This window comes from Accipiter gentilis, chromosome 16, assembly GCF_929443795.1.
Source record: "Accipiter gentilis chromosome 16, bAccGen1.1, whole genome shotgun sequence".
Lineage (NCBI taxonomy): Eukaryota > Metazoa > Chordata > Aves > Accipitriformes > Accipitridae > Astur > Astur gentilis.
The window spans coordinates 30866205-30877648 of record NC_064895.1 but is presented as its reverse complement, the minus strand read 5'-3'; the positions used below and the strand labels follow the sequence as shown (position 1 = coordinate 30877648).

Sequence of the window (11444 nt, the reverse complement as noted above, 5' to 3'; positions counted from 1 at the left end):
GGTGCAGAAGGCCCTGGTGTATTGGCAGCAAGCAAGCTGTGAGTGTGGCACAAGCCAGGCACTTGTCCACAGGAGCAGCCAGCCCCACGGCACAGGGGCTGCCAGGGCTCAGGGGCTTGAGCCCAGCCCCTGCTGAGGGCTCTGCCCTAGAGCCGCAGGGAGGTGACGCCAGGTGCCAGCCTTCATGCCGGATCCACGTCACAGGTGCATGGCACCGTGTGCTGCCTCACGGCTGGCAGGGCTGTGCCCCACCACTTCTGTGCATCCCAGTGTGGGATGCACTGTGTGAGGGGCCGGGCTGAGCCTCTGTCCCCAGGCTCTGCCTAACAAATGCTGGCACCGTGGAAAGAGCCCACTCCGGGCCCGTCTTGGCACCTGCACCAGCATCGGTGCTGGGTGTCAGCTCGGCTCCCATCCACCCGCAGACAGAGGCACGGGGCTGCCAGGCAGGGCCGCAGTGCTGCCAGGGAGGGTCTGCAAGCAGGCCCACCAGCAGCTACCTCACCTTTTGGCAGCAGTGGCCGTTGCCCCGGGCTGGAACATCCTGCATGCAGTACAGCACTGTCGGCTCCGGTGCCTTCACTCTATGAGTCACGGAATTTGGCTGGTGGTGCCTAGCTGCTGCTCGGGGCTGTCTGCAGCACCCGACGGTTTGACCGGGGCACCATGAACTCTGCCCGAGGCACAGTGCCTCCAGGCCCTGCCACAGCCAGGTCGTGTATGCCCCACCCGTGACCATCCTGTGCCAGTGGGTGCTGCTGGCCGGGGTTCCCCCCACTCCCCGCTCCCCGAGACGGCCCCGCTGCCACGGCTGGTGCCTGCCCAGGACGTGGCTGCTCGACGCGGCCGCCGGGCCCGGCCTCACCCGGAGGGTCCCACGCCGGGGACCCGCGGGTCAGCCCGCTCGCCCGTCCCGGCGCAGCTCACCGGAGCACAGGGCTCGAGCAGGGAGGGTGGGGGCCGGCCCGCCCGTCCGCCGGTGCCCCGGCCCGCGCTTTCCCGGCGGGTCCTGGCCCTTCAGCACCGCGGACAGCGGCACCGCTGGCACCGGCTCCGGGCCCGGGCGGCGCTCGGTGAACCGGGCCGGGGCCGGGAGGGGGCTGCCGGCGCTGGGAGGTGGAGCGGGGCGAGCCGGGGGTGCCGGGGGGGGAAGCTGGGGGACCGGGGGGCAGCACGGCCGGCGGCTCCCGGCCCAGGGCACCTGCAGGCACCGGCCGCGCCGCGCCCCTCCGGGTGGGGGACGGAAAGGAACAGGGGTCGCGGCCCCGGACATCGGGGAGAACGGGGCCCGCCCCACCGCCCCGTCGTCCCGCCGCCCCACCGCCCCACCGCCCCGCCGTCCCACAGCCCCACCGCCCCGCCGTCCCGGCGCTCGCTCCCGCTGCCCGGTACCCCGCTCCCCGCCGCCGTCCCGGTGCCCCTCCCGCCCCCGCCCCCCGCCGGTCGGTGCGTGCCCGGCGCTGACGTCAGCCCGAGCTCCGGGACCTATATAACCACCGGCCGCGCCGCCGGCTCAGCTCCCGCGGGACGGATCGCGCTCCGCTCCACCGCCAGCGCACCGGCAGGGCACAGGGGACAGCGCACCGGGTACGGGACGGTGCCTGGGTTACGGGGCGGCGCACGGGACGGGGGCGGCACACCGGGCAGGCGCCGGTGCGGGGGACCGGTGAGGGCGCAGCGCGTACGGGACGGTGCGGGCGGCCGGGGAGGGGGCTCCGCGCCCGGGACGGTTCCCCTCTCGCTGCCGGGTACGCCCTTCCCCTCGGGTCCGCCCGGTCCCCGGAGCCGCCCCGGTCTTTCCCCGCTGGCGCTGAGCCCCCGGCCCCGCAGGTGCGGACGGAGCCGAGGATGCGGCGGGCGCTGCTCACCCTCCTGCTGCTGCTCGCCCGCCCGCCGCCCGCCGCCGCCCGCCCCGCGCGCACCGACGGCTTCGTCCCGGCGGCCGCGGCCGGGGCCGAGGCTCGGGACAGCCCGCTCTGGCCGCCGCTGGCGCCGCCGGCCCCGGAGCCGTGGCGGGCGCGGCGGGACGAGCCGCCGCTCTCCATCGACCTCACCTTCCACCTCCTGCGGCACCTCCTGCTGCTCGCCCGCGCCCAGAGCCAGCGCGCCCGCGCCGACAGCAACCGCCTCATCCTCGACGCCGTCGGGCGCTGAGCGCCGTCCCGGGCCCCCCGGGACCGCGCCGGGGTCCAGCCGCCGCCTCAGCCTCCACGCCGTGGGCCGCTCGGCGCCGCACCGGCAAACTCACCGACACCGGCACGGGCACCGACACCGGCACCGGGCTGCACCCGCCTCACTCTCGGCGCTGGGGCAAGTGGGCACGGTACCGGCCCCAGGACGGCCCCGCACCGATTTTGTAATAAAACGTGGTGGAAACCCGAGGCGTGAGCAAATGCGGGGGGGGGGGGGCGGCCGGGGGTCACCGGGAACGAGGGGATGGGATGAGCAGAGCTGGGCCGGGGCCGTGCGGGAGCATCTGGGTAGGCAGCACTGAGCACACTGGGGCTGGGGCCGGGGCCGGGGCTGCGTGTGGCCCTGGGGTGGGGGGTCTCTGTGAGGGAAGGAGCTCCCAGCCCCTGAGGCGAGGAGGCAGCCGTGGGTGTGGTGGGAAGCGAAGGGCACAGATCAATGGAACAGCGGGCGCCTCGCCGCTGGCGAGCAGGGTGCAGGGGTGCTGCACCGACACGCAGGCAGCCGGGGATGTGAGCGGGGGCAATGAGAGCAACATGAGTGGCACACCACACCCCCCCCAGAGCTGCTGTCAGAGCACCGCAGCAGGGTGGGACGGCTTGCGGGGCTGGGGATTACGGACACAGGCCCTTCAGAAGGGGCATGGCCACCTTGTGCAGGGGCACTTCGGTGTGGGGGGCTTCTCTGTGGGGGACACGGTGCTGCTGATCACTGTGGGGTCAGGACTGGAGCAGAGGGCAAGGAGGGAGACACTCTGGTGGGGTGTGTTTCAGACCCCTGATCAAGAGAACATGGATGAAGCCTTCCTGAGACAGCTGGAGGAGGTTCAGCTTCCCTATGGGTGGCCCCAGTCCTCACAGGGGCCTTCAACCTCCCCGATACCTGCTAGAAGGGCAGCACAGAAGGAGTGGAGCAGGGGGGGGTCGGGGTGGGGGTGTCACGGAGTGTCCGGGGATGTGATGGCAGCAGCAGCAGAGGTCAGCACCCAAGGGGCAGGCAGGAACACAGGCAGCAGGGTGCAGGCCCTGGATTTCAAGGGAGCCAGTTTTGGTGACCTGGTAGGTGGGGTCTGGCAGGAGGCAGTGACGAAGGATGAAGGAGCTGAGGAAAGCTGAGAGGCCTTTGAGGACGAGCTCAAGAGTGGTCACAGGATGGCTGAGGCTGGAAGGGGCCTCAGGAGAGCTCCCACTCCAACCCCCTGCTCAGGGCAGGGGCAGCTGGAGCTGGTTGCTCAAGGCCGTGTCCATCTGGACTTTGAAAGAGGAAGGTCCATCTGGCCGTGAGGAACTCGGAACTGGAAGACTGTACTGGCAAGAAAGACCATACTGGAAAAGGTTCCCCAGAGCATCTCCCTCCTTGAAGATACTTAAAAATCCAACTGGACCCAGACCACTGGTTCCAGCTGACCCTGCCTGAGCAGGGGCTGGGACCAGGGGTGCTCCAGAGGCCATTTCCCACGCTGTGCATCTGTGGATAGCTTCGTGGCTGGAGGGCCCACAATCTCTTGGGCCAGCCTGGTCCAGGCACACTGTTTAATCAGCCTCACCATAAAAAAGTTTTTTTTCTGAGAAAAAAAAACCCACCAACTTTGGAAAAAAGTTTCAGTGGAATCTCCCATGTTTCAGTTTGTGCTCTTTGCCTCTGGTCTTAACACTGGGCACCACTGGGAAAAGCCTGTCTCTGTCTTCTTTCCCTCCCATCAGGCATGTGTTCACATGGATTCAATCCTGCTGAGCCTTCTCTGCTCTAGGCTGAGCAGTCCCAGCTCCTCCTCATGCAGCAGATGCTCCAGCACCTGCAGTATCACTGTGGCCCTTCCCTGGACTCCAGAAGTCGCATCCTCCTCGCACCGGGGAGCCCTGACCAGGCCAGGGCTCTGCATCCACGAACTCTCCATGCTGCATGGAGGGGACGGCTCGTCCCCAACAGCCTGGGATGCTGTTGTCCCCCTCTGCTGGGAGGGCACATTGCTGCCTCCTCTTCAGCTTGGTGCCACCACAGATATTTTTTTTTTTTTTTTTTTTTTTTTTTTTCTGTTCCCCTTCATGTCCCTCAACAAGTTCAGCTCCCAACAGGGCCCCCAGAGCCAAGCAGTAATGCTCAGCACACTCACAGGCTCCCAGGTCAGTGCCTGCAGGGATGTGCAGCAGAGGTGCCCACCAGGACCAGGGAGAGTCATGGTTGTACCAGGGGGGCTGGCCTGGAGACACTGGTAACCCATGGTGGAGATCCATCGGGGGGGTGGGGGGGGCACAAACAGACAGAGGGGACAGATGATAAAGGAGGGATTTAAAAACATCACCTGGGTGTGCAGGGAGCGTGTCAGGCAGCCAGAGATAGCCGGGTCTGGGACATGCAAGGTTAAGGAGAGCGTCCACCCCACCTTGGGCAGTTGGAGGCTGCCCAAGGGACAGACTGGGGCTGGAGAGGACAGGAATGAGTGACAAGCACCTGGAGATGGGGCTGAAGGAAGAAAACTACCTGAAATAGAGGACAACCAAGCTGGGGCTCTCTTGAGATACCTCAACCCCCAGAAGTGGCACCCAAGAATGCCCAGGGGCTGCCGAGGTCCTTGTGAGCCCCTCTCTGTCATCTCTGGAAGGCGACGGGGACAGGGGGACATCCCTGAGGGGTGGAGAAAGGCAAATGTTGCATCCCCAAATGGCTAGTGAAGGGATGGAGAGACCACACAGCCTCATCTCAGTCTCCAGGGCCCATGTGAGCCCTCCTGGGGCACATTTCTGGCCCATGAAGGAGCAGACAGTGACCTGGAGCAGCAAGGCTGGGGCTGCAGGGTCAATCCAAGCCCCCCCAGCCACATTGCCTCTGCCATAAGCGATGGCCTGGGGACACAGGAGAGCAGAGACACTGCTTAGTCCATCCTAGGCCGATGCTGTGCATGTGTGCCTGCGCTGGGATGTGGGGTCTGGTATGTGGACACGGCTGCGTGCAGTGGGTGGCTTGGGGGTCCATGCTCTGCCAGGGGCTGATGGTGAGTGGGCGCCGCCGGGCACTGCACCAGTGTCACCTGCTGTCAGGGAAGCTGGGCAGCACTTGCCCAAGTTTATAGGTAACACCAAATCTGCAGGGACCAGCCACTCTGCTCACAGGCAGAGCTGCCACTGGTGGGACCAAGCCAAGCTGGAGGAAGGGCCCAGTGGGGACCCTACACAAAGGCAAAGTCCTGCCCCTGGGAAGGAAGAGCCTCTGGCAGCCATGCAGCTGGAGCCCACATCTACAGTGGGAGTGAGTTTGGCATGAGGCCATGAGGCGGGATCTGTGCCGGGCCATGTCCTGTGGGGGGGACCTGTGGTGCCATGTCCCATAGAGGGGGGATGGTGATGCCATGTCCCGTCCCATGGATGGGGCTCTCCCAGGGCACCTGCAGTGTCACACTATAGTGGGCTCAGCTGCAGCGTTACTCCCTCTTGCCCACTTCCCTGCTCCAAGCAGGTCTCACGCTGGGGTTAGCTGGAGCTGCCCTGGCCTCCCCAGACCCATTTTAAGGGTTGCTGTGCTCTTGGGAGAAGTTTTTCCTGGTATCTGATGGGAATGTCCTCTGCCCCAGCTTGTGTCACCAGCTCCTGTGCTGTTCCTGTGCCCCAGGGGCAGTCTGGCTCCAGCTCCCTGCACCCCGGGAGGTAGCTGAGGGGTTTTCTCTTCCCCCAGCTGCACAAACCTGGCTCCTGTCCCCACTGCATCCCCTGCCCAGCTGCTGTCTCTGCCCATTTGCTCGCAGGGACCCAGACTGGGCCAGGAACCAGATGGTAGCAGGGGAAGGGTCCTGCTGGCACAGCCCGGGCACAGGGATCTCCTTGGCTGCCAGGGCACCCCCGGCCTCCCAAGCAACCCTTCCCCAGGGCCCAACCCCATGTTCACCAGGACCTGCCATGCACCGGCACTTCGCTTCCCCCTTTTCCGTGGGCCCATCCTCCAGGATCCTGCACCCCAGCCAGTTTGGTGGCCCCAGGCTTGCTGTGGCGTGCCCAGGTCTGCTGGGTACTGGGGGTCTCGGAGAGGCCCAGCAGCCAGCGCTTGCTGAGCCCCAGTGGGGGTGGGGGGGTGGCAGCAGGGGGACAGCCCTATGGTGCCCCAGTCTCAGGGGACCTCCCCAGCCCCAGCCTCGGCCCCACGAAGAGCCCCTTGCCACGGCTGCTGCATCAGCCGTGACGCCATGGCAGCACGGGACAAGGCGGGTGACGCAGCCAGCACTGCCGCGGCCCTCCCGGGGGGCCCGGCCAGCGGGACGGGGGTGCGAGCCCCGACCTGGCGCTGATTGTGGCGCTCCCGGCTGTGTACTCAGCCAGCTCATCCCAGTACTGTTTGCTCGGTGCACCCAGGGGACGGTGCTGCCGAGACTGTGTCCAGCCCGGCAGGGGGGCTGGTGGAGCTGGGGGGGCCGGATGCAGTTCCTTGCCCCCAGGCAGAGGCTGCAGGCAGGGGGGCAGAGCCCCACTTGCAGGGTCTGAGATGCGACGCTCCCAGCCGCAATCCTGCCCTGGGCTGCCAGGGCCAAGCTGCGCCGGGGGGGCCCTGGGGATGCAGCCCCTCGTGTGGGGTCCTGGGGGCACTGCTGGGGTGGTGGGGCTGAGCCCCAGCTCAGTGGGGTGGGGGCTGCACCCGGGCTGGACCCCATGGAGCCAGTGCAGAGCTGGGGGGGGCAGGTGGCCCCCTTGTCCACCCCACACACCACACCAGAGACAGCATCCTCACACACAATTTAATGTCAGAGTGGAGCAACTCCAGCATTTGTGGAACTACAGCAGCAGGGCCGGAGATCACTATCCCAGGGACAGTGATGAGCTGGCACGTGCTGATGCTGCCCCATGGCACCAGCTCAGTGCTGGCCTGTGTGGGAAACAGGCCTCAGCACTATGCAGTGGGGACCCCGGGACCCCTGGCCCAGCCCCCTGGGGGGGCCCCGAGGGGTGACTCCTCCCACTCACATCCCCATCTGTCCCCAGGAGGTGCCTCCTCTGCCCCACGGCACCCCTTGGCCTGGCCCCCCCCCCGTCCCCATCCCGCCCCCCCCCCCCCCCCCCCGCCAACTCAGTCCCAGTGAGGGTCTCACCATGGGGAGAGCTCGCTGGCTTCTGCCTCGGCCCCACATCTGCAGAGGGAAAGCAGGTGACAAGATGGAGACAGGGACGCGCTGGCACACTGCAGGACCCGTGCAGCCACACAAACACATTGCTGGGCACAGCACAGCACACAACCCCCGCCATGGGCACAGCAGCCCCTGACCACCCCCGCAGCCCTGTAGCCAAGCAAAGCAGCCCGGCACGGCATGGTGTGACATGGCACAACACGGTGGGGACTCACCCTCTGTGGCCTCGGGTGCCTCCAGGCTGTCCAGCCGGTCCTCATCTGCAGCGGCCTCGCTGCCATCCCCAGGTCCATCTGCCTCATCCTCGCCCAGCGGCTCTGTGGGGTGGGGGGACAGGTCAGCCGGGGCCCTCCCTCCCCATGGCATGGCCAGCCCAGCATGGGAGCCTGGCCCTGGGCAGTGCTGAGGGGCCACACAGACCCATTCCTGTGCACAAGCGGATGCATCCCCACACAGGGCATGAGGTGGTGGTGGGCTCTGCCTGACTGAGGGCTGGGTGCCCCAGGCAGTCCCCGGTGCCCTGGGCAGTCCCACGTGCCCCCTGGGCATGGCAGCGCTTGTCCCAGCACCAGCACCTGTCTGGAACTCAATGGTCCTCAGCATCTCCGCCACATAGTCCACATTGATGGAGAAATGGTCCATGTTCTCGTAGCCAGGCTCCGGGCGGCTGCTCATCGACACTTTGGACATGTCTGTGATCCTGCAGGGCAGGCAGACCCCCCGGGGAGCTGCCAGGGTCCAACACCCATGGGGCCCCCACATCCCTGTCCATGGCCCAGCAGGGCCAGCCACAGCCATGCCTCCCACCCTGTCCCTGCCCCTGTGCCCCCCCACCTCTGCCACAGCCCCCTGCGCCCCCCACCCTGCCCCTGTCTTCTGTGCCCCCATGTCCACTCACTTTTTCAGGAGCTCCTTGGAGTGCTGTGGAGGAAAGCAGGGGGTCAGTGCCTCACTGGAGCAATGGGAGCTGGGACCCCAGGAGCCATATGTCACCCCTGCCACAGCCCACCCCAGCACATCCCAGGGACAGCCCCAGATCCTTTGGAGCGACCACAGCCTCTCTGCACAGCCCCGTGGGGCAATCCCAGCCCCCACAGGGACCTGTGGCCCCATCACACAGCCCTGGGGCAGTTCCAGACCCCCTGGAGGGTCCTGGGCCCCTGCACCCCTGCCCGCACAGACCTGCAGGTACACGGCCATCTGGGGCTCCTCCATGGCCTGGATGGCCGACTCCACCAGCTTGGAGGAGGCCTCCAGGTGGTCGCCATACTGGCGGATGAGGCCCCGCACGCGCTGCACCTTCGCCTCCTGCTCCCGTGCGATGCTCTGCAGCAGCTCCTTCTTCCGCTCCTCCAGGATGCTGTACAGCGAGTCAAAGCGCAGCCCCAGGTGCTGCTTCTGCCGCCGGCCGTTCTCCTGTAGGGCCGTGGGGCTCAAGGACTGCCCTGGTCCTGCCATGTCCCCACCATGGGCATGACCCCAGGGCTGTATGCGGTACCCAGGGACACCCCCCGGCGCCCACCTCGATGGTGCGGCAGATCTCCTCCATCTGGGTGATGATGGCCTGGATCCGGTCATTCCCCGCCACCAGCATGGCAATACCGTCGCTGAGCTCGCTCTGGGACAGGATGGGATGGGAAGGGCGTGAGGGCCGGCTGGGCAGGCAGCCCCCGGGCCCTTGCTGGCCCCCCCAGGGCCACCCACCTTCTGGCGCTGGTAGACGGCAGGCAGCGGTGCGACCTCGCAGTCCTTGTGCGCCCCGAAGACCTTGCAGAGGGAGCAGGTGGGCGCCTCGCAGCGCAGGCAGTAAATGTTGATCCGCTCGTCCTCGTGCTCCTCGCACATGAGGTGCTGCTCGGCCTTGGCATGCAGGGGCCTGCGGGGGGGCGGGGGGCCGGGCACCGCTGCCCACCGGTGGGCCCTGGCCCCCAGGGACACCCCCGGCTCCAGGGACACCCCCTGGCCCCGTTGCCCCCCACGGTCCGGGTGGGTCGTCCCCCCCCCCCCAGCCAGCCCTGCGCCTGCAGCCCTCCCACTCCCGCTCGCCGTGGGCTCCCTTTCACCCACTGGGCTCGCTCCCCCGTGGGGTCCCCAGGGCCCCCGTGGGCTCCCCGCACCTGGCCGACTCCTGCTTGTAGATGTCGATGATGTTCTCCACCAGCAGGTTCCGCTGCAGCCCGTACACCCCGTGCCGGTCCAGCACCACCTCGTGGCGGCACGACGGGCACCGGAACCGGCCGCCCGACGGCACCGCGCTGGAGCCCCGCGACTGCCACAGCGGGTTGGAGGCCTGGGGGGGGGGGGGGGCGGCGGGTCAGGCTCTGCCGCCGGGAGCGAGACCCGGCGGGGCCCGGCCCCCTCCCCAACCCGGCTGTGTGCCCCGCACCCCCCGCGCGGGCACGGGCACGGGCACGGACACGTGCATGGATGCGAGCGCGGACACAGGCACGGGCACGGGCACGGCCCCCGGCGCACCGACGCGACCGGGCCGTCCCCGCCGGACCGGGAACGGCCCCGAGCGCGGCCCGGCCGGGGGTCCCGGCAGCTCGGCCCCGGGGCCTGGGTCGGACCCAGCGCCCACCCCCCCCCGCCCACCGCCGCTGCCGGGGTCCGGTCCGGGCGCACCTGGAAGACGTCGTTGGCGCACTTTCGGCAGAGGTTGTGCTGGCAGGGCAGGATGACCACGGGCTTGGTGAACATCTCCAGGCAGATGGGGCAGATGAGCTGCTTCTCCAGGCTCTCCATGTTCCGCGCCTCCGCCAGCAGCGGCTTCAGCCCCACCGCGAAGTTCATCGCCGCGGTCCCGGCCCGGCCCGGCCCGGCTCTACCCAGCGCGGCCCCGCTCCGGCTCCGGCTCCAGCCCCGGCTCCGGCCGCCCGGTGCCCGCTCTGCCCCGGCCCCGCTGAGCGCGGCGCTAATTTTAGCCGCCCCCGCCCCGCCGGGGCCACCGCAGCTGTCGGCGGCGTCGGGTGACACTGAGTCACGGCGCCGCGGAGGGGGCCCACGGGCGCGGCCGGCCCGGCGCACCGGCCTGGCTGACCCCCGGGGACTGGCTGACCCACTGAGACCAGCTAACCCACCGGGACCCGCTAACTCACTGGGACCGGCTGAGCCGTCGGGACCAGCTGACCCATGGGACCAGCTAGCCCCCAGGGACTGGCTGACCCACTGGGACCAGCTGGCCGAGACTGGCTGACCCACCAGGACCAGCTGACCCCTGGGGACGGGCTGACCTGTGGGACTGGCTAACCTCCTGGGACCTGCAGCCCAGGCAGCCTCAGGGAGATGGCTTGAGGAACAGGGGCTGAACCATAGCCCCCCCCTCCCCGGGCAGGCCTCCCCACTGTTCCCATCCCACCCCAACCCAGGCCTGAGCTCTTGGCCTGGGCAGAGCACCGCTCCCCCAGGATGAGCAGCGCTGCTCCCCAGGGGTTCTGCAGGGCTCCCCTGCCACCTCCCACCAAGGGAGGACGAGAGACTGGGGCCCCGTCCCACTGGACCCCGGGCAGCAGGGGCAGGGTGGCAGGGGGTCTGCAGAGCTGGGAGAGTGTAGGACCCGCAGGACCCAGTGAGGCTGGGTGCAGGCCAGGGTCCCCCAAACAACAGCGTGGAAGGGTGCCCGGAAGGGCCAGTGCCAGGAACGCTGCTGTCCCACTGCTCACCCTGACACTCCAGCTATATTTAGGGCGTGAGACAGAGCCCATGCAGCTGCAGACAGAGGCTGCTGCCTGTGGGAGTGGGAGGGAAAGGCAAATGGCTCACCGCGTCCCCCTTGCTCCTCTCCCTCTTGGGATGGGGTGGCACCATCTAGCCCAGGCCCTCAGCCAGGCCACAGCTCCCAGGAGAGCAGGGCAGGAGCTGGGCAGCCTGGCCAGGCAGCCGGCGGACCTGCCCGAGCAGGAGCAGGGCCCCAGGGCAGCACAGCGCAGCAGGACCCACGCACCGAGTTGCTGAGACATGCAGTGGAACGAGCTCCAGGGCCAGGGAAGCTGCTCCCAAGCCACGCCACTGCGGCATCACTGCTCCTGCCCAGAACGGCCATCTCCCACAGGGCTGGGGATAGCCCTTGCACATGCCCCAGTGGGACCAGGGTGCCTGGCCAGGCTGCTGCTGCCCTATGTACCATGGCAGTGAGGAGGGGGAAAAG

At 68.3% G+C, this 11444-nt stretch overlaps 2 protein-coding genes across 4 annotated transcripts; one reads left to right on the top strand and one right to left on the bottom strand.

Annotated features, from left to right (window-relative positions):
* The first annotated feature begins 1848 nt into the window (after positions 1–1848).
* On the top strand, positions 1849–2154 carry UCN (urocortin). Its single transcript, XM_049819307.1, has one exon. It carries the CDS (start codon positions 1849–1851, stop codon positions 2152–2154), a length of 306 nt encoding a protein of 101 aa, XP_049675264.1.
* Positions 2155–6898: 4744 nt separating this feature from the next.
* On the bottom strand, positions 6899–10171 carry TRIM54 (tripartite motif containing 54). Of its 3 annotated transcripts, none has more exons than XM_049818659.1 (10): positions 9923–10171; positions 9415–9587; positions 9002–9173; positions 8820–8915; positions 8480–8713; positions 8196–8218; positions 7873–7997; positions 7513–7614; positions 7262–7300; positions 6899–7038 (listed from the first exon to the last, which is right to left on the bottom strand). In XM_049818659.1, the coding sequence occupies exons 1-10, from the start codon at positions 10088–10090 to the stop codon at positions 7028–7030; spliced, it is 1143 nt and encodes a 380-aa protein (XP_049674616.1). In that variant the 5' UTR covers positions 10091–10171; the 3' UTR covers positions 6899–7027. The 3 variants fall into 3 exon arrangements, 2 of the variants coding, with proteins under 2 accessions (XP_049674616.1, XP_049674617.1); XM_049818660.1 differs by having other exon boundaries at positions 8597–8713; XR_007508324.1 differs by lacking the exon at positions 6899–7038 and having other exon boundaries at positions 7268–7300; positions 7873–8025.
* Between the last annotated feature and the right edge of the window lie 1273 nt (positions 10172–11444).

Bases quoted from the DNA above. Each gene is read 5' to 3' on its own strand.
- TRIM54 (XM_049818659.1), bottom strand. From the start codon at position 10,090: ATGAACTTCGCGGTGGGGCTGAAGCCGCTGCTGGCGGAGGCGCGGAAC. The intron at 9,588-9,922 runs GTGCGCCCGGAC...CCCCCCCCCCAG, and splicing joins GCGCCAACGACGTCTTCCAG to GCCTCCAACCCGCTGTGGCA. The intron at 7,998-8,195 runs GTGAGTGGACAT...CCTGCCCTGCAG, and splicing joins TCCAAGGAGCTCCTGAAAAA to GATCACAGACATGTCCAAAG.
- UCN (XM_049819307.1), top strand. From the start codon at position 1,849: ATGCGGCGGGCGCTGCTCACCCTCCTGCTGCTGCTCGCCCGCCCGCCG.